The 25,014-nt window shown below is 41.1% G+C and overlaps 1 protein-coding gene across 1 annotated transcript; it reads left to right on the forward strand.

The window, feature by feature from the left end:
- Positions 1 to 1,399: 1,399 nt before the first annotated feature.
- HAPLN4 (hyaluronan and proteoglycan link protein 4) lies at positions 1,400 to 22,820 on the forward strand. Its single transcript, XM_040320652.1, has 5 exons — positions 1,400 to 1,646; positions 8,540 to 8,660; positions 14,913 to 15,275; positions 15,385 to 15,687; positions 20,780 to 22,820. The coding sequence occupies exons 2-5, from the start codon at positions 8,540 to 8,542 to the stop codon at positions 21,136 to 21,138; spliced, it is 1,146 nt and encodes a 381-aa protein (XP_040176586.1). The 5' UTR covers positions 1,400 to 1,646; the 3' UTR covers positions 21,139 to 22,820.
- Positions 22,821 to 25,014: the final 2,194 nt, after the last annotated feature.

Raw genomic sequence — 25,014 nt, forward strand, 5'->3', positions numbered from 1 at the left:
ACTGGCTGTATTTGAGGGGGCAAACTGGCTGCATTTTATGGGGAAACTGGCTGTATTTGAGGGGGCAAACTGGCTGCATTTGAGGGGGAAAATGGCTGTATTTGAGGGGGCAAACTGGCTGTATTTGAGGGGGTAAACTGGCTGCATTTTATGGGGAAACTGGCTGTATTTGAGGGGGCAAACTGGCTGCATTTGATAGGGAAACTGGCTGTATTTGAGGGGGCAAACTGGCTGCATTTTATGGGGAAACTGGCTGTATTTGAGGGGGCAAACTGGCTGCATTTGAGGGGGAAAATGGCTGTATTTGAGGGGGCAAACTGGCTGTATTTGAGGGGGTAAACTGGCTGCATTTTATGGGGAAACTGGCTGTATTTGAGGGGGCAAACTGGCTGCATTTGAGGGGGCAAAAATAAATAAATATCCCCAGTGAAGACACATAAGCAAAAAACCTACCAAGGTTCTAACCCATCCAGACTATATACAAAACTGGGGGAAAAAATGTGTCTAGACTTCCAGTTAACTGAAATGCATATGATTTGTTTTCTGGGATAAAAAGCACTTACATTTGTAAATCACAAGTTATCTTCTTTTAAAAGATTACTAGTAACTGGTATGCTAATCCAGTGGCGTGCCATTCAACTGGAAGAGGTTTGCACATCCTGACTTGCTACATGCTTATTCTGGGTTTGTAGCTGTAGCGTGGAACCAAGAGACAACCAAAAACTAGCGTTTCAGTACCATGGGTGTTCACAGCCTATTGTATTAATGTGTACACCCCAAAGCTCAAACACACATGCCTTTCTCTGCAGCCTCAGCTGCACTGCACAGTGAAAGAATGGGAGGTGCTCTGTGCTGAGCATCTTCCTGTTCATTCACAAATTGAAGCCTAGTAAACACAGTTTGTGAGTGTGTTCACTTTGTTCATTTAGAAAAGAAAGTGGCTGATAAATTATGTATTGATTAGCCCCTTTCGCCACTTTCCATCCTAAAACACCCCCTGCATCGGCCTCCAGGAGAGGAGAGGAGAGGAGGGAAGCCAGCAGCACTGTGGTGGGAGGGTGCAACATGGGGGAAGCTCAAGCAGTAGGGGGAATTAGGCACACCCCCTGCACATGCCTATGTTCAGTACAGATTTCTACTAAACTCTGTCGTTATTCGTCCTAATGTACATACCTTTGATATGTTAGCCCACTGGAGCAAGTCCGTTCATTGTACTTCTTGGTGCCCTTCAACATTGTATGCAATGTCCCTAAAATAATGAATTGTTCTGCTAAAAAGGTGATGAAACTTTTCACTGTATACCGGTGACCGATATTAGCAGTTCATTTTTAAAATTAGCTCCCTGGCCTCTAATCACAATGGCTCTAGTTGTACTTTTAGGAGGTCTGTGCTACAACCAGGGCAGCTTGGTGCAGTGTGCCCCTGCAGTCTTGCAATGCAGGATGTCAGCTGTATAGTACTGCAGTAGGAAGCTGTGGGACATGGAGCTGCCTGCTCCCTGTCTCTCCCCCCCTCCATCCCTGAACAGGATCTGCAAAAGAGGAGGAGGGGGTGTCTTGGTATTTTGGTGCAGTTATCGCTGTGCTTGATGCTGGGACCAACTGAAATATACCTGGGACAGTCCTTGTGTTCATTACATTATAAAGGTAATTTTTATTAATAATAATTACTACAGCCACTCTAGACCTTTCTGCATCTGCATCCCACTATGTTCCATTGTTTTCTTAATTTCTGCAGGTCTTTTTCTCTTCTTAATCTTACTTTTTGCAACATAATGGCAATGTGTAACTTTTATTTTCTGTTCCCTTCTAGGGGTTAATAAGGGAAATAGCAAGTGCTTAGGCATGCACTATAGTGTGATGACATTCTATAAATGTTGTCAGGGTTATTGTGGTAAATATAGTGCTGTATCGGTTACCTGACACATTACGTAAGCTTTGACCTGGTTCTGCAGTGTCGCCTGACTGTCAGTATAGTTTGGGCACTTTTCAACTTTGCTGCTTTACGTTGCCCTATAAAGTTGGTCATGATTGCATTGCATTCTTTAATTGCTTTCCTCTTTATTTCCCTCTTTATATGCACATTATTAAGAAATACTAACTAACTAAATAATAACTCCTCAGTAGAATCAAATATAAGCATATTAGAGGTCACAGGAGGGATTCATGTCTGTATAAAATAAATTGAGGTTTTATTCAAATGTTTTAATAGGTATTGGAGAAATCACTGAGATGGCATAAAATATCCTTCCTATTTAAAATATTGTGGAACAGCTGTACTGGCATATTTAAATAATGACATCTCTCCTTTTCAAGCATCGCCACTCTTTAAATATAGGCTATACCTGTATATCACACCCCTGCTCTTCATTAATAAACATTTCACAATAGTGATATCCAAAATCTTCATATATAAATAATATTTTACAATAGTTACATCACCTCTCTTCATATAGTTAGATTCAATATTTGTAACATTATCACTTTTTATATAGAAAACAATATTTCACAAGTATGATATTACCTCTCCTCATATATATAAGCTTTTTTTTACAAGAGTAACATCACCACACTTCATATATAAATTATATTACACAAGAGTGACATCACTGTTTTTCTTATATAAATTGTATTTCACAAAAGTGAGATCATCTCTCTTCATATATAAATAATATTTCACAAGAGTGACATCACTACTCTTCATATTTAAGTTATATTTCACAAGGCTGATATAACTGTTTTTCATACATAAGTTACAGTATATTACACAAGAATGACATCAACACTCTTCATATATAAGTTATATTTTACAAGAGTAACATCACCACTCTTCATCATACATAAGTTATATTACACAAGAGTGACCTCACCACTCTTCATATAAGTTATATTTCACAAGAGTGGCATCACCATTCTTCATATATAAATTATTTTTCACAAGAGTGACATCACCACTTTTCATATATATAAGTTATATAAGAAGAGCGGTGATGTCACTCTTGTGAAATATAACTTATACATTTCAAAAGAGTGACATCACCGCTCTTCATACATAAGTTATATATCACAGGAGTGGCATCACCATTCTTGATATAGAAATTATATTTCACAAGAGTGACATCACCACTCTTCATATATAAGTTATATTTCACAAGAGTGACGTCACCAGTCTTCATATATGTTATATTTCACAAGAGTGACGTCACCACTCTTCATCATATATGTTATATTACACAAGAGTGACATCACCACTCTTCATCATACATAAGTTATATTACACAAGAGTGACTACACCAGTCTTCATATATAAGTTATATTTCACAAGAGTGACATCACCAGTCTTCATATATAAGTTATATTTCACAAGAGTGACATCACCAGTCTTCATATATAAGTTATATTTTACAAGAGTGACATATATAAGTTATATTTCTAAAGAGTGACATCACCAGTCTTCATACATAAGTTATATTTCACAAGAGTGACATCACCACTCTTCATATGTAAGTTATATTACACAAGAGTGACATCACCAGTCTTCATATGTAAGTTATATTTCACAAGAGTGACACCACCAGGCTTCATATATAAGTTATATTTCACAAGAGTGACATCACCAGTCTTTATATATAAGTTATATTTCACAAGAGTGACGTCACCAGTCTTCATATGTAAGTTATATTTCACAAGAGTGACATCACCAGGCTTCATATGCAAGTTATATTTCACAAGAGTGACATCACCAGTCTTCATATGTAAGTTATATTTCACAAGATTGATATCACCTCCTGTCATTTATAAGTTATCTCTTTCAAGAATAATATCACTTCACTACCCTTCACAAGAGTGACATCACCAGTCTTCATATGTAAGTTATATTTCACAAGAGTGACATCACCAGTCTTCATATGTAAGTTATATTTCACAAGAGTGACGTCACCAGTCTTCATATGTAAGTTATATTTCACAAGAGTGACGTCACCAGTCTTCATATGTAAGTTATATTTCACAAGAGTGACGTCACCAGTCTTTATATGTAAGGCCCCGTACACACGACCGAGTTTCTCGGCAGAATTCAGCCAGAAACTCGATCGGAGCTGAATTCTGCCGAGAAACCCGGCGTGTGTACACTTTCGGCCGAGGAAGCCGACGAGTTCCTCGTCGAGCCAAATAGAGAACATGTTCTCTATTTCCTCGTTGTTCAATGAGGAAAGTTGGCTCGTCGAGATCCTCGGCGGCTTCACACAGAACTCGACGAGCAAAACGATGTGTTTTGGCCGTCGAGTTCCTCGGACGTGTATACAGAACCTAAGTTATATTTCACAAGAGTGACGTCACCAGTCTTAATATATAAGTTATATTTCACAAGAGTGACATCACCAGTCTTCATATGTAAGTTATATTTCACAAGATTGATATCACCTCTTGTCATTTATAAGTTATCTCTTTCAAGAATAATATCACTACCCTTCATATGGAAATTATATTTCACAGAATTGACCTTACCAATCTCTCTTCATATGTAAGCTATATTTTACAAAAATTTGCATCACTGCTCTTCATATATAAATAATTTACACCTCCCATCATACATACTGACATCCTCACCCTGTATTCACATATAAACACTGCTTTTCATATATAAGCTATATATTTTACAAAAGTGATACCGTTATACCATTCTTCATATATAAGCTAGATTTCAGAAGTATGACATCAAGCTCTTTAAATATAAACTATACTTTAAAAATGATATCACTGTTCTTCATATATAAGCTATTTTTCACAGAAGTGATATAACGGGACTTTATACACAGCATAAGCTATATTTCAGAGTGTATTGCTGGTTTTCAAATATAAGCTATGTTTCACAAAACTGATATCACCGCTTCACACTAAGCTTACATTTTTCATCTCTATTTTTTACCTTGTCATTGTAGAAGAAATATCACTTATCTTTCCATGTATCAGCTATATTTTTCAGCAGTGATAGCCCTACTTTCATATCTGGAGTGTATACGAGTGACATCTCTGGTATATCTAAATTACAGTTCATGGGAATGGAAAACACTAATGTGTGGTTATGGTATATTGCATTATAAGGGCATTACTACTTAAAGTAATTGCTACTACAGGCATTACCTGTCAGAAGAGAAACATGGGATCTGCCACTGTAGACTTTATTTGAAATGCTAGTCAACTGAATGTTATGCAGACCTATTGGCTTCAATACTGTCTGCCTAACTGACTTGGAAAATGTATGTAGGTAGGTAATGAAAGTCCTTATTTGTACAATTGTCTGTGTCCCCTCTCTGTGACTCAATGTACCAAAGCAAGAGGGCAGCAGCACAGCCAGGCAACTAATATTTTCATAAGTAAAAGTCACCAGTGTGAGCTAGACACGGGGTAAAGACCCTCTGGGATATAATGCCTGAAGGGCGCTTGCTCTCCTTCGGTGAAATGAAGAATAAATTCCTGCTTTCCCCATGGATGTATTTTAGATTCCTACAACTTCGGCACGCAATCCGGGCACAGTTCCTGGTCCCAATTACACTAGCCCCACACTTTGTTGAAAGGCTCCGCACTGCTAAGGTTGTTCCTGGACTCTAACCAAGTCATATTAAATTAAACCAGTGTTGCCAACCGCCCGTATTTTTACGGGCAGCCCGCGCAGTTCCAGAGCTTGCTGAGCAGATCCTGTATTTAGCTGGCGTGGGGGGCGGATCTCAAAGGCTTTGCGGCACTGGTGTGCTTTACTGGCGAGGTGAGTGATGCATTAGCACATCCCGCCAGGCGCGCCAGCATTTAAATTTGTAACACTAACCAGTCCAGGAGCACTGGAGCAGCAGGACTTGGAGCAGAGGCTGAGCAGCACGCAGCTGAATGGAGGAGCCCTGCATACAAGACCAGGCAATCCAGATTCCAAAGTCCATAGGACCAGAGGGAGTTGGGGATGGAGCGTCAGGCCAGCCGACGGTGACAGCAGGTGATGGTGGCAGGGGGGGATGGAGCAGGTGTTGTTGGTGGCAGAGGGGGATGAAGGCAGAGGGGGATGGTGGCAGTCTGACAGAGGGGGGTGGTGGCAGTCTGGCAGAGGGGGATGGAGCAGGTAGTGCTGGTGACAGAGGGGGATGGTGGCAGAGGGGGATGGAGCAGGTGGTGCTGGTGGCAGATGGTTATGGAGGCAGAGGGGGATAGAGCAGGTGGTGCTGGTGGCAGATGGGGATGGAGGCAGAGGGGGATGGAGCAGGTGGTGCTGATGGCAGAGGGGGATTGTGGCAGTCTGGCAGAGGGGGATGGAGCAAGTGATGGAGCAGGTGGTGCTGGTGGCAGAGGGGGTTGTTTGGCAAAAGGGGATAGAGCAGGTGGTGCTGGTGGCAGATGGGGATGGAGGCAGAGGGGGATGAAGCAGGTGGTGCTGGTGGCAGAGGGGGATTTTGGCAGTCTGGCAGAGGGGGATGGGGCAGGTGGTGCTGGTGGCAGAGGGGGATGATGGCAGAGGGGAAGGAGCAGGTGGTGCTGGTGGCAGAGGGGGATGGAGGCGGAGGGAGATGGTGGCAGTCTGGCAGAGGGGGATGGAGCAGGTGGTGCTGGTGACAGAGAGGGAAGGTGGCATAGGGGGATGGAGCAGGTGGTGCTGGTGGGAGATGGGGATGGAGGCAGAGGGGGATGGAGCAGGTGTTGTGGATGGCAGAGGGGGATGGTGGCGGAGGGGGGTGTTAGAGGTAGGGGGCATTGGTGGCAGGGGGCGATGGTGGCAGGTGATGGAGGCAGGAGGTGATTGGACTAAATAATTTGCCCTTATTATGTCGAAAATAACAAAAATATGTATTTTTTTTTACCATAATATCTACCTTAAACCTTATTTGCCTAGCGTACTTGTTTGTAGACTAAACACTGAAATTTGCACCTAAAAATAAAATTTTGTAACTTTTGTGAAATGCCAGAAAAAACTTGGCGGTGCCAGTAAATTTTGGGTGTCGTGCCAGTAAATTTCAATCTGGTAGGTTGGCACCACTGAATGAAACACATTGATCACTTGTACTATGTAACGTTATTCACATGTAAACTGATGTTTTATTTCAATAAACATTTCTTCTGTTAAAAAAAAAAAAAAAAAAAGTCACCAGTGGCACCCTTCATGTTTCTCTGAAGAAAGGCTCCCTTTAAAAATAAGGGAATAAAAGATCTACAGTATTTATAGTAGTTTTGTGTACTGTTGTTCTGCACAGTTCACTTGTACCAATAGATTTTAGTTTTGTTTATAAGTCATTAATAATTATGCGCGGCCACTGTGGTGCCACTATGTATTAAAGTCTAGTCCCAGAGTGCTGTGTCCACATAGCCACAATCCAAACACTCAGCGTTTTCGCGTCACCTGGCTCCTCCCACTTGTACATAACTGCCCTCCTGACTTCCTTAGGGAACTTGATGGAGGAAAAGGGAGATTATCATATTCATACCCCTAGAGAGTAAACGTGCATTAGACCTAACAACGTACCTTCCTAGGTCCATGCTATAAGGTGAGTGCGTTGGAATGTAATTGGTGGGATTTACTTGCATGAAGGTGTGACACAATTGTTTGAGCACGCATTGAAGGAAGATTATATGTGGACACAGCACTCTGGGACTAGACTTTGATCCATATTGGTGTTAAGCCCTGTACACACGGGCTAGTTTTTCCGGACGAGATTCTTGACAAGAATCTCTTGCCGGCTGAGTGTACACACACTCAATTCAAAAGAACCGCCGTCGCCGCCATCTTGCTACACCCTACACTGCCCTTGGAAGCTACCGCGCATGCAACAAAGTCATTTTGAGCATGCGCTCGTATCCATGGAGGCAGGTAAGTATAGACACTCTCGGGTTTCTCGGCAGGAGAATCCCAACGAGGAAAATAGAGAGCAGGTTCTCTATTTTCCTCGTCGAGATTCTGGCCAGTTTTCCCGACGAGAAACCCTACACACGCACGGTTTTCTTGGCAAAAAGCTCTCCCAGCAGCTTTCTTTCCGAGAAATCCGCGCTTGTGTACGAGGCTTTACACATGTTTTTTGGACTTATACCATCATATGGAGGATCGAGTAATTTAATCTGGATGTGGGAGTTTTTTTTATATATAACGGATTTTTCACTTTATAACTTAATTGTACAGTTTGCATATATGTTTATTTAATATTGGAGGTAATTATTGATCACTTAGTCACAGAGGGTGCGCCACATAATTATTAATGACTATATAGCTTACTTACAGGAACGCATATGTATGTGAGCAGCACCCTAAAATGTATTATTTAAAGCAGAGATCCACCCAAAAATGGAACTTCCGCTTTAAGTGTTGGGGACCCCCTGACATGCCGCATTTGGAGCCGAGGAGAGGAGGGGGTGAGTAGCAAGTAGCGAGGGGGAGAGTAGCTGCTGACTTACATTGCACTATATTCACCTACAGAGTTTAGAGGTAGCACAGAAGTACACACGATTATCACATTATTTTGTTTTGTTTAACCTTTAATCTCCCCTATTGTACTTTTTCCTCCCATCAGATGTGTGGTGGATGCCTCTCACACTCATCAATGCTCTGTGTTCTTTCTATGGTTATGCTGCTACATTCAGTGCTTTGTGCTGACAGTGACAGAGGTCAAAGAAAAATTGTTCATGTTACTGGTGAGTAAATGGCGTTCACCAAAATGTAATCAGTTGTAAGAATATATGGCACAGCATATGAAACTGGAGTTGAAGGACTTATATCTATGCAAACTTTGTAATTATACCCTATATTACCAAAAGTATTGGGACTGCCTTTACACACACACCTGAACTTTAATGACATCCCAGTCTTAGTCCGTAGGGTTCAATATAGAGTTGGCCCACCCTTTGCAGCTATAACAGCTTCAACTCTTCTGGGAAGGCTTTGAGAGTGTGTCTGTGGGAATGTCTGACCAATGTTCCAGAAGTTCATTTCTGAGGTCAGGCACTGATGTGGACGAGAAGGCCTGACTCGCAGTCTCCGCTCTAATTTATCCAAAAAATGTTCAATCGGGTTGAGGTCAGTCAAATTCCTCCACCTGAAACTTGCTCATCCATGTCTTCATGGACCTTGTTGGTGCACTGGTGCACAGTCATTTTGGAACAGGAAGGGGCCATCCCAAAACTGTTTCTACAAAGTTGGGAGCATGAAATTGTCCAAAATGTCTTGGTATATTGACGCCTTAAGAGTTCCCTTCACTGGAACTAAAGGGCCAAGCCCAATCCCTGAAAAACAACCCCACACCATAATCCCAATTATTTGGACTAGTTCCCAAAGCAAAGTCCATTAAGACTTGGATGAACGAGTTTGGGGTGGAGGAACTTGACTGGTCTGCACAGAGTCCTATCCTTAACCCAATAGAATACCTTTGGGATAGCTGCAAAGGGTGGGCTAGCTCAATATTGAACCCTACGAACTAAGACTGGGATGCCATTAAAGTTCATGTGCGTGTAAAGGCAGGTGCCCCTAAACTTTTGGTAATTTAGTGTATATGTCCATGGGGTAGCCAACTAGCCATACTGCACATAACATTTGAGACCCATAGGCCAATGGTTTCAGTGGTTAACTTTCTCTTTCACTATGCCACTAACCTGTAGGTTGGGTTTGCTAGTTTTTCATTTGCCGTGACCTTGAAGGTTAAAAATGTACTCCTTCTTCCACTTCAGAAAACATTGGCAAGGTGCTGAACCTGTTTCCACTATCATCTAGCATTATTGAAGGGCAGTTATGTGCCTAATCTGTTGGGAGCTCTGCCATTTCATGTTGTGCCTTCCTCACAGTTTTTAACACTGGACACATTTGTGAAGGATGGAGGATATTTATCTTTTCATCCCAAAAATCCAAAACCCCACTGCTCCTTAGTACTTGGTACAGAACTTGCTTGTGGTGATGTCAAATCATCAGAGCAGTGATGTGATGTCGACCTGGAACAATGGGGATTCTGTTTCTCACTGAACAGATTGGACAGATTGGAACAGATTGGACTTCCCTATACGACCTTCAACACAAAATAATTTGTTGAGCAGAATATCCTTGTAGCGCCTGTGTACTTTTCGTACAGGTGCTATTTTAAATTTAGTGGGGGAATGAGAGAGATATGTTGCTCTCATTCATTTGATTTGTTAAATTTGCCTGTCGCCAATTCTGGATTGTCCTGTGGGTCAGTATGTCCTCCAGAGATGCAGTTTCATCTCTGGACGGAAGGTGGCGCCAGAGGGGTCCGGGCAGAGCCGCTTCTTCCCAGCAGCCAATTGAGGAGTTTTCCCCTCGCGGGGCATGCTTGGGAGGCAGTGGCGGCCCGTCCATAGGGGGCGCCTGGGCGCCGCCCCCCCCCACCCCAAAGCCATTGACAAAAGAAAAAAAAAAAAAAAAAAAAAAAAAAAATGAAAAAAAAAATTTTTTTTTTTGGCCCTTTAAGAAAAAAAAAGTCCTTTAAAGTGTTCGGGGCGGGCTCTGGGCGCCGGGAACAGTGCGATATTAAGGAATAGGCATCATTGAAACGTCCTGCCAATGCTGCAGCAGGACGTTTCATTTGCAAGTTTTTTTTTAAGCTCTGTGGCTATGTGCAGGACGCCACTCCAGCCAATCACATCGGTCCTGTGTCTCTCCAGCCCCTCACATTGGTTCCTTCTGCACTGCTAGGAAATGAGCAGTGCTTTTCCCGGGCGGGTGGCTGTGTCACTTTCAGTTTCAGTTCTCTGGCTCCAGGACATGGAGGTAAGTAAAATATTCTTATTAAAACTCTTTATTTATTCTTTTAACCCAGTGTCTGTCCAGTGTCCACTCCTTCCACACTTCCTTGCTGGATGTATTGTCAGCTTGTGATGGAGAGTGGAGGGGGGGCCATGCTTCACCCGATCTGTGCTGGAGCCTTCATTACACACATCTCCTGTGTGTGAGGGAGGGCTCCCTGCTCTGCGACCTACAGCCATGCTTTACAAGTCTCTTATATCTGTCTCTTATATCTGTCTCTTATATCTGTCTCTTATATCTCTCTTATATCTGTCTCTCTCTCTCTCTCTGTCCCTCTGTCTCTATCTATCTATCTATATATCTATCTATCTATCTATCTATCTATCTATCTATCTATCTATCTATCTATCTATCTATCTATCTATCTATCTATCTTATTATCTGTCTGATTATCTATCTATCTATCTATCTATATATCTATCTATCTAATTATCTGTCTGATTATCTATCTATCTCTCTCTGTCCCTCTGTCTCTGTCTCTGTCTCTATCTATCTATCTAATTATCTGTCTGATTATCTATCTATCTATCTATCTATCTATCTATCTATCTATCTATCTCTCTATCTATCTCTATCTAATTATCTGTCAGATAGAGATAGATAGATAGATAGATAGATAATCAGACAGATAATTAGATAGAGATAGATAGATAGATAGATAGATAGATAGATAGATAGATAGATAGATAATCAGACAGATAATTAGATAGATAGATAGATAGATAGATAGAGATAGATAGATAATCAATCTCTATCTCTATCTATCTATCTATCTATCTATCTATCTAATTATCTGTCTGATTATATATCTATCTATCTATCTCTATCTAATTATCTGTCTGATTATCTATCTATCTATCTATCTATCTATCTATCTATCTATCTCTATCTAATTATATGTCTGATTATCTATCTATCTATCTATCTATCTATCTATCTATCTTATTATCTGTCTGATTATCTATCTATCTATCTATCTATATATATATCTATCTATCTAATTATCTGTCTGATTATCTATCTATCTCTCTCTGTCCCTCTGTCTCTGTCTCTATCTATCTATCTATCTATCTATCTATCTATCTATCTATCTATCTATCTATCTATCTTATTATCTGTCTGATTATCTATCTATCTATCTATATATCTATCTATCTAATTATCTGTCTGATTATCTATCTATCTCTCTCTGTCCCTCTGTCTCTGTCTCTCTCTCTCTGTCTCTATCTATCTAATTATCTGTCTGATTATCTATCTATCTATCTATCTATCTATCTATCTATCTATCTATCTATCTATCTCTCTATCTATCTCTATCTAATTATCTGTCAGATAGAGATAGATAGATAGATAGATAGATAATCAGACAGATAATTAGATAGAGATAGATAGATAGATAATCAGACAGATAATTAGATAGATAGATAGATAGATAGAGATAGATAGATAATCAATCTCTATCTCTATCTATCTATCTATCTATCTATCTAATTATCTGTCTGATTATCTATCTATCTATCTATCTCTATCTAATTATCTGTCTGATTATCTATCTATCTATCTATCTATCTCTATCTAATTATCTGTCTGATTATATATCTATCTATCTATCTCTATCTAATTATATGTCTGATTATCTATCTATCTATCTATCTATCTATCTATCTATCTATCTATCTATCTATCTATCTATCTATCTATCTCTATCTAATTATATGTCTGATTATCTATCTATCTATCTATCTATCTATCTATCTATCTATCTATCTATCTATCTATCTATCTATCTATCTATCTGTCCTATCCAATCTATCCCTCTGTCTAAATGCAGGTCACATTGTCTGTGAGTGACATTGGGGGGGGGGGGGGTTGGTTGGGGTTTTGTTTGCGCCCCCCCAAAAAAATGGAGCACCAGCCGCCACTGTTGGGAGGGGTATTTCTGTTCAGGGTTCTTCGCGGGTTCCTGGTTCCATGTGGGGCACCCACCTTTAGGGTGTGCACACATCACGGGCCCCACGACTATGGCCTACGCAGAGTTCCTGGCTCTGGGCTCTCATAGCCCGGAGCGACTGATGCTGTCAGGGGACCCCAGTGACTTACTGGGTTCCCATCCTTATTGAGAAGATCCCTGGGTGCTGTTCAGTGGGGGATCGGTCTGAGGAGAACCGGAGGCAGGTGATTCAATAGGGCTTGAACGAACCATCGGGGATCTGGGCACCGGACACTGACAGGTTGCATTCAGGCTGTCAGTCGGTGACCCCAAAAGACATACTGGGAGGATTTGCTCTACTTTTCAAACTTTTAAACACTAGTCCTGTGGCAGAGGTCTTACCTCAACATCCTAATTCAGTTAGAGTCAAGTCTGTGGCAGAGACTTGTTCCTTCTCAGAAGTTCTAAGTGGCGCCCTGGCTGTCAGACCTGTGAGAGAGGCCTGTCCAGGGGCACTTTACCCACTCTGGCTGGAGTGGCGATGAATACAATTATAGAAGGCAGGACTGCTTTCTCTATCCATAGCCTGATTCTGCGAAGTTGCTCTTCCTTCACCAAACTATCCTGTCTACTTCAAGTTGACATGTTGGTCTTGTTTGACCAGGAAAATAAAGCATTTGAAAAAGTCAACCAACGGTCTGGACATTCTATTACTGCTCTCATCACTACCATCACCCCTAGACGCCACATAGAGGTAACTTAAATACGCCAATCCCAATTCTAACCAGCGGCTCCTCTGGGGGTGGCGCTACATTCTTAGAAAGGTTCAATCCCTTTAATATGATATCTATCACCTCACCTATGAGTACACTTCATGTTCAACACATCAAATAGTGACCTTTTATGCTTGTATGTTTTCCTTAACAGTGGGATGTCCACAGATGTGCCATCCACAACACTCTTAATGGTTCTCAGTGTTATGCCTTGTACACACAATCGGTTTCACCGGCGGTAAAAAGTCAGAGGGGAAAACCGAGAACCTGCTCGGTAGCTTTTCCCCCCTACACATGGTCAGGTTTCCCGGCAGGAAAACTGCCATGAGAGCTTTGGTCGGGAAACCTGGCCGTGTGTATGCTCCACCGCAGGTTTTCCCCATAGGTAAGCCACCGGCTTAAAAACCGCTCGGAATCCCGGCGGGAAAAAAGAGAACATGTTCTCATTTTTCCTGCCGGAATTCCCGGGGGGTTTTCCTGTCAGGAAAACTGCGATGGAGCATACACACGGACAGTTTTCCAGGCCAAAATCTTAAATGGCAGTTTTCCCGATGGGAAAACCGATCGTGTGTATGAGGCATAAGTTGCAAATTGATGAGCAATATGGATATGTCATGCAATAGCTTGTAGAATGGAAGACCACGTTGAAAAACCTTCAAAACGGTCAGAACTGACTGGAGCTAAATAAATAAATAAATAATTTTTTTTTGACTGGAGCTAAATGATTTTTTTATGACAGTCTAAGCACTGCAAGTGTGATCTCACAAATGATCTATTTGTGGTAAAATAGCTACAACTTACAGTCTCAGCAGTGTTGGAAGACAGTGAGTCGATCTAAATGACATCTTGCAGATCACAGAAAGCTTTAATCAAAAACGTTGGCAGATCTTCCCAGATGAACATCAGATAGGTCATAAAATCAAAGTGTTTTTAGCCCTCAGCAATATGCTCAGAGCAGAAATTAAGGACGCATTGAAAATAGGCTGGAACTAGCTATACAGAGCATTTCCTAGCTAAGGATTGAATAAGGGACAAAATTATTTAAAGGTAAACAAACAACAGTGCACGTGTAACATGATGATGGTTGTGCTATATTGCTCTTTCTTACAATGAGTTGGCCAATGCATCTGGCTAACATCATAGCCGTTGAAATCTACAGAGGCGATATGACTTGTTGGTAAATACAATGTTTACACAGTAGACCATTAAGTGATTTTAATGTGATACTTTTGATAGCCCAAAACATTATAAAGAATGCTGTTTCGGTCTGCATAGCCTGATTATAAGAAAGTACGTCCAAAAACAAGACAATGGGAAGAATTTAGGATGACACATGTTGATTTGATCCTTTCTTGAGTCCATTTTGTTTTAGTCATGAGTTTTTCTCTTTTCTTTCCATGTTCCCTTTGATGAACTGAAACACCTATGGTCAGAGGATGAAACTGGTGAAGTCATTGTGCAAACAGCACCAGGTATGGTGACCACACATCGTGGTGGCACCATAATTCTCCCTTGTCGTTATCATTATGAGCATTCTGGAGAGGAGCCTGTATCAATACGCATAAAATGGTCCAAGATTGATGAGCCTACATCCTTCACTGATGTGTTTGTAGCTCTGGGAAAGGAAATGAGGGACTTTGGCCCATACAAGAACCGTGTTTCCCTTCAAGAACATGATCCAGGGGATGCCTCACTGATCATCCGCAATATTACCTTGGCAGATTATGGGAGATATGAGTGTGAAGTAACCAATGAGTTAGAAGATGACACTGGTACAGTCAAACTTGACTTAGAAGGTAAAATAGCTCACATGCTGCATCCTTTTTAAACTACTTTCAATTTTTTAATGATAAAAAAAATGCTAAATTTATTGTTTCAAATTTTTATGTTTTATGTTCCATTTAGGAGTGATCTTCCCTTATTATCCACGCATAGGACGATATCACATGAACTTTCATCAAGCTCAGCAGGCCTGCAAGCAGCAGGATGGTATCCTTGCTTCTTATGACCAGCTTCATGAAGCTTGGCTGAATGGCCTTGACTGGTGCAATGCTGGTTGGTTGCAAGATGGATCTGTGCAATACCCAATCTCCAAACCACGGGAAGAATGTGGAAAAAAAGAGACCCCTACTGGAGTAAGGAACTATGGATACCGGCACAAGGAGGATGAGCGTTATGATGCCTTCTGTTTTACATCCAATCTCAATGGTATAGTGGGTCTCTCAGCAAAATAGTTATGTCTGCGTTAAGTGAAAATTTCATCATCCTATGTTTTTCTGACAAAGTAAGGCATGAGAGCAGGGATACTGCAACTTTTATCCCTGTATAGGCTTTGAGATTATCCATTTTATTATGGTGTTAAAATATTTGGGATTGTCATGCTGATAAAGAATACTAACCTTCTGTAGGCAGCCATAAATATACACAATATTCTAGCACCTCCTGTGGCCCGTGCAGCAGAACCAGCCACCAGTGTGAAAGTAGCATTGCAGCAAATTAGTGAATTAGTGTTGCCTATTACTTAGGAGGCATAGAACTGACCACCATGGATGGAGGTCACCATCTTTTTTTCTACTGTGCACATAGAGAATGGAATTTGTGCTGCATACATTTAGACCCATGAGTATGCTGTCAGACCCCATGTAGCAATTACATTTCCATTTCTAGACCAGTAGTTGGAGTTGACTCTCCAAGACTAACTGCTAACAGTAAGTGGGTTGGCAGGCCTTTAGGCCCCGTACACACCAGAGGATATCCGCTGGAAACGGTCCGCCGAACTGTTCCCAGCGGATAAATCCTCTGGCGGATTTGGATCTGATGGCTGTACTCACCATCAGATCGAAATCCGCGCGGAATCCATCCGCGGTGACGTGTCGAGCCGTCGCCGCGATGATGACGCGGCGACGTGCGCGACGCTGGAAGGTAATTACTTCCACGCATGCGTCGAATCATTACGACGCATGCGATGGAGGGGAGCGGACGGATTGATCCGGGGAGTCTGTACAGACGACCGGATCAGTCCGCTGGAATGGATACCAGGGGATAAATTTCTTAGCCGAAAAATGTCCGCTCGGGCCTACACACGAACGGATTCTTGTCTGCTGGAACTGATCCGCGGATCAATCCCAGCGGATAGATCCGGTCGTGTGTACGAGGCCTTAGAGTCCTAAATGTGCCTGTTGCTTGCACTCCTGGGTTAATGGTGTAAATACATTTGTTCCAATTTTTTGTTGAAACTAGAAAAAGTTATGGACACCTACTTAAAGCAAAACCAAGATCTGACATCTTTAGACTGCCCTCTATGGAAATAAGGAAAAATCAGAATGTCCAAAGCTTGTACAGGTTTAATAATAGGCAATGGGGCAGATCCACAGAGAGAGTACTTTCAAATTTCCTGCGTCGTATCGTTGTTTTAAATCCTCAAAACAAGATACGACGGCATCTGGGTTAGATCCGACAGGCGTACGTCTTCGTACGCCTTCGGATCTAAGATGCAATTCTTCGGCGTCCGCTGGGTGACGTTCCTGTCGTTTTCCGCGTCGAGTATGCAAATTAGCTATTTCCGACAATCCACGAACGTACGAGCGGCCGTCGCATTCTTTTACGTCGTCTCTAGTCGGCTTTTTCCGGCGTATAGTTAAAGCTGCTGTTTCGTGGCGTATAGTTAGACCTGCCATGTTAAGTATGGCCGTCGTTCCCACGTTTATTTCGAATTTTTTTTTTTGTTTGCGTAAGTCGTCCGTGAATCGAGATGGACGTAATTCACGTCTATGTTAAAAAAAATTACGTCCTTGCGACGTCATTTAGCGCAATGCACGGCGGGAAATTTAGGGACGGCGCATGCGCAGTTCATTCGGCGCGGGGACGCGCTTCATTTAAATGAAACACGCCCCCTAATCGCCGATTTGAATTACGCGCCGTTACGCCGCCAGAGATAGACTACGCCGCCGTAACTTACGGCGCAAAATCTTTATGGATTCAAACCAAGGACAAGTAAGTTACGGTGGCGTAGCGTATCTCTGATACGCTGCGCGGGTGCAGATCTCTGTGGATCTGCCCCAATGTCTATTGTTTTCCATAACTGCTACCACAATGTATAACTAAATATAACACACTTTCCAAAATAAGCTGGTATATTAATTAGAAAGATTTTTACATATGCAAGGATATAAACATGTTCTGTTACAGCGTTTAAAAAAACATAGCTTTGAAAAATAAAATGCGTAAGTAGATAAAAGTAGAAGAGAAAGGAACAAAACATTTGTATAAAGAAAAGGAACTAGTTGCTAGTTGATTGTAGCAATGTTTAAAGTACTAGACAATATAAATTTTTTTTTTGTTGCAGCAATGATGACAATCTCATCTATTAAAATACTCAATAAAAACACAAATTAAAAAATGTAGATCTATAGAGGAAAGTATCTCCATAATTATGAAACAGACTCTTATGCCTTGTACACACGATCGGAAATTTCCGATGGGATAAAATTTGATGGAATTTTCTGTCGGCATTCCGTTCAAGCTGTCTTGCATACACACTGTCAGACCAAATTCTGACCGTCCAAAACGCGGTGACGTAAAACACTACGACAAGCCGAGTTCTATGCTTCCAAGCATGCGTCGACTTGATTCTGAGCATGCGTGAGTTTTTTCTCCGTTGGAGTTCCACACAGACGATCGGAATTTCAGATCGGAATAAAATTAAAACATGTTGTATTTCTTAACTCCAAAGGAAAAAAGTCAGATGGGGCCCACACACGGTTGGAATATCCAATGAAAAAAAGGACTTATAAAGCTGTATCTGTGTGGTTTTGACTCTTGACAATTTGACTCTTTTTTTTTGTGAAATGATAGGGGTACAATGTACCCCTTATGAATTCACATGGGGGGGTGGGATCTGGGGGTCCCCTTTGTTAAAGGGGTTATCCAGATTCCGATAAGCCCCCTGCCCACAGACCCCCTCAACCACCGGGCAAGGGTTGTGGGGGATGAGGCCCTTGTCCCCATCAACATGGGGACATCCTCCCCATGTTGGGGGCATGTGGCCTGTTACGGTTCAGGGGGGGGCGCTGTCTCATCCCCCCTCTTTTCCTGCGGCCTGTCAGGTTGCGTGCTCGGATAAAGGGTCTGGTATGGATTTTCGGGGGACCCCACACATTTTATATATTTTTTTTTAATTTTCCCTGCAAAAAAAAGTAATTTAAAACTACTTCCGCTATTAATGAATTGCCGGTCCCGGCAATACAGATAAAAGTAATTAAAAAAAAATGGCAGGGGTTCCCCTTAATATTCATACCAGACCCAAAGGGCCTGGTAATGGACTGGGGGGACCCCTGTTGTTTTTTTTAATTACTTTTTTCTGTATTTCCGGGACCGACAATTCATGAATAGCTGCTAGTAGTTTTAAATTACTTTTTTTCCTTCAGAAATTACACTTTGTGCAGGGACAATTCTAAGCACAGGAAACATGCGCTACTTTACCAGCATACTTTAGACACCCCCCAGATATGAAATTTAAAGGAATATTTCACTTTTATTATTTCACTTTAAGCATTATTAAAATCACTGCTCCCGAAAAACATCTGTTTTTTTGCATTGATACATGTCTCCTGGGGCAGGACCCAGGTCCAGAAAACACTTTTTAGGACAATAACTTGAAAATTAACCTTTACAATTAGCACTTTAGAATTCTCTCATAGACTTTTACAGGGTGTTCTGTGGCTTTTCGAATTTGCCGTAAACACCCCGAATTGTTCTCTGTTCGCCGAACTAGCGAACAGCCAACTCGACTCGAACTCAAAGCTCATCCCTAGTGTATACACACTTTGAGTTGGCAGCTGGTTTGCATTTGCATGTCAGAGTTTTAGTATCATCAGTCTTCATTGTTTGCATTGTTTTTTACATTTTTTGAGGAATTATATAAGGAGGCACCCTTATTTATGCATTACAATTAGAGGCCAAATTCAAATCAAATCAATATTTTGTGTGACCACCCTTTTCTTTCAAAACAGCTTACATTTTTCTAGGTACACTGGCACATAGTTTTTGAAGGAACTTGGCAGGTAGACTGTTCCAAACATCTTGGAGTACTAATCACAGATCTTTTGTGAATGTAGGGTGTCTTCATGTAATCCCAGACAGACTCAATGATGTTAAGATCATGGCTCTGTGGGGGCCAAACCATCACTTCCAGGACTTCTTGTTCTTTTTTACGTTGAAGATAGTTCTTAATGACATTGGCCATATGTTTGGCGTCATTGTCCTGCTGTAAAATAAATTTGGGGCAAATCACATTCCTAATAAAAGAGGAGAAAGCCCTAAGGCTGACGCAGCGCTAAAGAGAAAAAAAAATAATTGTGTGTCATGTGTTGAGTAAAAAATTTATTAATAAATGAAGCAGCTAGCACAAAGGCCGCGTACACACGATCGGTTAAACCGATGAGAATGGTCTGATGGACCGTTTTCATCGGTCCAAACCGATCGTGTGTGGGCGCTATCGGTTATTTATCCATCGGTTAAAAAAACAAAACAATTTGTTTTAAATTTAACCGATGGATTCCTAACCGATAGAAAAAAACGATCGTTAGTAGGCACAACCATCGGTTAAAAATCCACGCATGCTCAGAATCAAGTCGACGCATGCTTGGAAGCATTGAACTTCGTTTTTTTCAGCACGTTGTTGTGTTTTACGTCACCGCGTTCTGACACGATCGTTTTTTTAACCAATGGTGTGTAGGCACAACTGACCATCAGTCTGCTTCATCGGTTAACCGATGAAAATGGTCCATCAGACCGTTCTCATCGGATGGACCGATCATGTGTACGCGGCCTAAAAGTTCAGCACTAAAAAACTTAAAAGCAATATATAATTCAAAAGAGTGCAGCGCTACAATACCAACTCATATGAAGGAAATGAGGTGAAAAAACTGAAGGGAAAATGAATAAAAATAAGAACCTCGAAAGGTACATAAATCACAGCCATATTTTTTACTGGCAACCTTTTACTTTTACTGGCAGGAGAAAATTGCCTGTTTTTTACTGGCTGCCAGTAAAAATACTGACGGTTGGCAACACTGGGTTTGCGGCCGCTTTGTGCAATTCCATTGCACAGAGCAGGTAAGTATAGACATGTTTGTTATTTGAAAAAGTAAAAAAAAACCTTTACAATCAATTCCATTAAATGGATTTTTTCTTTTTTCGACAGCTTGTTTCCATTGTTATCCCTTTGTACAAAGTTGTAAGAAATTCAGATATGTTATACTAACATTTAAAATGATTAATTACAGATCTTTCTCCATAGGTAAAGTTTACTTTCTGAAGACATATCACAAGATGAGCTTCCCTGAGGCCTCAAAGGCCTGTGAAAAAAATGGTGACTCTGTAGCCAAAGTAGGCCAGCTGTATGCTGCCTGGAAGCTGCAGCTTATGGACAGGTGTGAAGCTGGGTGGCTTGGTGATGGCAGTGTCCGCTACCCTATCGTAAACCCACGGACAAGGTGTGGAGGTACAGAGCCTGGCGTGAGGAACCTGGGATTTCCTAGTAAAAAGTACAAATTATTTGGGGTCTACTGTTTTAGAGGCAAAGGGGAAGAGGAACAGAGTACAGATAATAAAAAAATTAAAGAGGGAATCAGTAAATGGAAGTCTAACTATGTGTAGGCTGCATGATGATTTGGCATGGCATAAATGAATATACTGGATGCAAAATCCATATGTGCTTACTTTTATCAACATGTACATTGGAAGAAAGCATTTCCTCAAACAGATTATAAATGATCATCATATTTGGCAATGACTGTAGACAGTAAAAGATTAATGGGAAGCCGTACAAGAAAAAAAAACTGAAAGGAAATGGAGGACCACAGATAAACGAAAGCGATCACAGGTAATTAGGAAGAAAAGAACGATCCCCGAGGAAGAGACGACACACATGCTGTACACAAAGGGACAGAGGTCAGGCTGATATGCTGCTGTGATGTGAGCTGTCCTTGGTGCTGACTCAGAATCCTATTACTGTCCTCTGCATAAACGCATTCATTCCTTTATGTAAAATAATAGAAATATCAGTAGGGTCATTTATCAAACATTTCAGTGCAGCGCTAAAGTCATTCATTTGCTTTTAAAGGGAATCAATCCAATTCCTTACATTTATTTTTTAAATAGATATATAAACATTATCAGTTTGATATGAATAACATTGTCATTCTGGGTTCATTTTTGACATGTTTGACCTCTGTTTATATTGTATTTAATGTTTACCTTACCTGCACATAAAGTGTATTTGTATTTACTTTATATCTATTATTCCTCTGATCTCAGTGCTTTGTCTATGGACAATTCTACCCCCAGAGTTTGCGCTAGAAATGATGGAAATGTCAATGAACTTGTGCTAGATAGGATCACAAAGAAATTGCTTGGAGGAAAATGTGGCTTGTTCTGCTGTATACTTACTGTTGTTCATCAAGAGCACCAGCTGCAATGCCCGTATACAGAAAAAAAGGGGTGTAGCATGCACATCAGAGTGCTGATCAAGACTTTAATTCAGTCTATTAAAAAAGGTGTGCTGTAACCATGTTAAATCTAATTAATATATAGTATGTTAGTACATCACAAACGATAATCCACTTGTAGAGTATACATATACATTTGTTGGATTATTGAGGGCTGTAAGTTATTTTTAACATGGAATTTATTTTGTGGTTTTAAATGTGTGTTTATGGGTCCAGATAAAAAAAAAATGTATATATTATTGTAAATATATTTTGGTTACTGATGTGTAACCATAGAAGCGGAATTTTGCCTTTGGATCCTCTGACATACAGCAAGGTGCATTCCTCAATGGTTGCAGACCTTTATATTAAATATTATCAGGAATATAATTGCAAAGAAGCACAATAAAAAATTTTTTTTATTATGTTGTATTAATTGAATTCCAAAAATAAAGGTGACCCCCCTTAAAAAAAAAAAAAAAAAACGTAAAACACATTATAATGAAGTTATAATGAGAACAAAGCACAAACCAGGACGCATGTAATGCTGCACTGTACATAAAGAAATCAGACACCTACTAGAAGTACATGATTATGCACACAATTTTGTATTGTTGAGATGGGATGTTAATGCATTTTAAGGCTTGGAGAATGCTCAAATGTTAGGGCATTTTCATTTTAGCAGGATTCTGATAATGCTTTCATAGCTACTATGACATATTTTGGGAACTACTGTTACTTATAACCATTTCGCACAGTATGATTACCTTTTATATGCAGCTATAAGCACAGTTAAACCGATGTCACTGAAAACTAAAACATGTAAAATAAAGATATTTGATTTGAACACAATTTCAACGTTGGTGTGCTAGTAGTTTACTATTATCCAGAGCTGATGATTGATTTTCAACAGAAGAAATTTCAACTTGATGTCATCATGTCAAAACCTATAGGCGTTATCAATGCTGTATCTTGGCCTAGGCCAACAAGGCCCAGGCCTAGGGCAGCACTTTGCAGGGGGGCAGCATGAAAAGAGTCCCCGCCGGCGTGCGCTACACTTTTAGTGCAGCGGAAGTCTTATGTTGTTGATTGGGCCGCAAGACAAATCGGGCTGGTGCCCCCATAAAGCGGCCGCACTGCTGCCAGTATGATAGGGACGGCGCAGACACAAGGGTCACCTATACCTGTCAGGTAGGTTACTACCTACCTGACAGGTAGGTAGCAACTCTCCTACAGTACTTTGCTTGTGTCAGTTGTACATATTAGGGAATCTTAATTTTATTTCTGTTGATTGCTGATGAGAAAAATAAACAGATATTTGTTCCTGCCCCCAATCCTTCCTTTGCTCACTGCCTGGACTTCATCACTGTGCTATATGTTTTCTGCTGCACCAATGGCATGGTTATATTCTCTTAGTCCTCCATAAATTTAGCAGAAATTTGTGCTTAAAGTAGAACTATAGGCAACACTTTTTTTCCCATTATGGATAGAGTAAGGGATGGTTATAGCCCCTGATATATTTTTTTGCCATCTGTTCATTTCCTGCCCCATAGTCAAACAGGAAGTGAGAGGAAATATCTGCAGATTAAGGGAATACCCCTCCCCAAGGCCCTCAGAACTAGTGTCCCACTCGAATATTTCAGGGCAGGTCTTAAACAGGAAGGGGTGTGACCTTGACAGGAAGGGGTGGGTCATATTTAAATTAGGGGTTGCACAAGTTTAGTCAGGCCTAGGGCAGCACAAAACCTAAATACACCACTGGGTGTTATACTGAGGCATATCTTGCCATTGTCACAACACAAGAGAGAAGGTGGGCCCCTCTTGAGTAACATTATCCAAGGGCAATTTAATGTCTGTCTTGGACCTGTATGATAATTTTCCAAATGACAGCAGAACATAAAATCAGCCACCTAGAGTTGTCTGAACATACACCAATTTATGTCAAGTAACACCCTAGAAAACCTTAAGGCCCCATACACACGATAGAATCCATCCGCTGAAAAATCCCAGCAAATGGGTTTCAGCGGATAGATCCTATGGTGTGTACACTCCAGCGGATCTGTTTCCGCGGATATTTCTCCCCTGGGATGGATTCCAGCAGATCGAATATTTGCTGACATGCTAAACAAATCTATCTGCTGGAATCCATCCCAACGGATGGATCCGCTGGTCTGTATAGACTCACCGGATCCATCCGTCCGAAGGGATCCCCCGCATGCGTTGTAATGATTCGACGCATGCGTTGAATTCCTTATATGACAGCGTCGCGCACGTCGCCACGTCATAATCGCGGCGACACGTCATCGCCAGAGGATTTCGGCGCGGATTTCAATGCGATGGTGAGTACACTCCATCGCAGAGAAATCCGCTGAAATCCTCGAGAGGATTTATCCGCGGAAATGGTCCGCTCTCGTGTGTATGGGGCCTAACACTCAATATCAACTTCCAGCTTAATGTATAACTAATGACATTTGTTTTATATTTGGATGGAGTGGAGAGGGATCAGAACATCTGTCAGGTTTGTACTGCTGTCTGTGACCCTGTTGGGAAGATTCACGTTCTCTATTTGTCATGTTTACCAGTTTTAACAAGAGTAAAAAAATAAATAAAAATGGGGTTGTCCCCAGAACAGTAATAATGAGATCTTCCACTGGGAACACTGATTCTGGTGACAACCAGTGATCCCTTACTTTGAAGTAATTTCCTCTTACTTCCTGTTTTACATATAGGGCAGGGAGTGAAGAGAAAACTTCCCAATGGGACATAGATGGCAAAAAAACAAAAACATGATCAGGATGATAACCCTTCCTTACTCTATTCCAACTGGAAAGCCCATCCAGTTCAACCAATAAAAGTGAAGTCTTTAGAAATAGTAGTAGTAGTAGTAATAGCTGCACCCCCCTCCACCGCCACATTAAAGTACAACTTTCTATTGGTGCAGAGCTTGTGCTTCCACACTGGAGACCATACTGAGACTGACAGGTGTCTGGGATAAAACAAGAAATGTTCTACGCCGCTCAATAAAATGGTATAATGCTGCTTACAC

This window comes from Rana temporaria, chromosome 1 (genome assembly GCF_905171775.1).
Source record: "Rana temporaria chromosome 1, aRanTem1.1, whole genome shotgun sequence".
Classification (NCBI taxonomy): domain Eukaryota; kingdom Metazoa; phylum Chordata; class Amphibia; order Anura; family Ranidae; genus Rana; species Rana temporaria.

Bases quoted from the DNA above. Each gene is read 5' to 3' on its own strand.
- HAPLN4 (XM_040320652.1), top strand. From the start codon at position 8,540: ATGTGTGGTGGATGCCTCTCACACTCATCAATGCTCTGTGTTCTTTCT. The intron at 8,661-14,912 runs GTGAGTAAATGG...ACCTATGGTCAG, and splicing joins AAAAATTGTTCATGTTACTG to AGGATGAAACTGGTGAAGTC. The intron at 15,688-20,779 runs GTATAGTGGGTC...CTTTCTCCATAG, and splicing joins TTTTACATCCAATCTCAATG to GTAAAGTTTACTTTCTGAAG.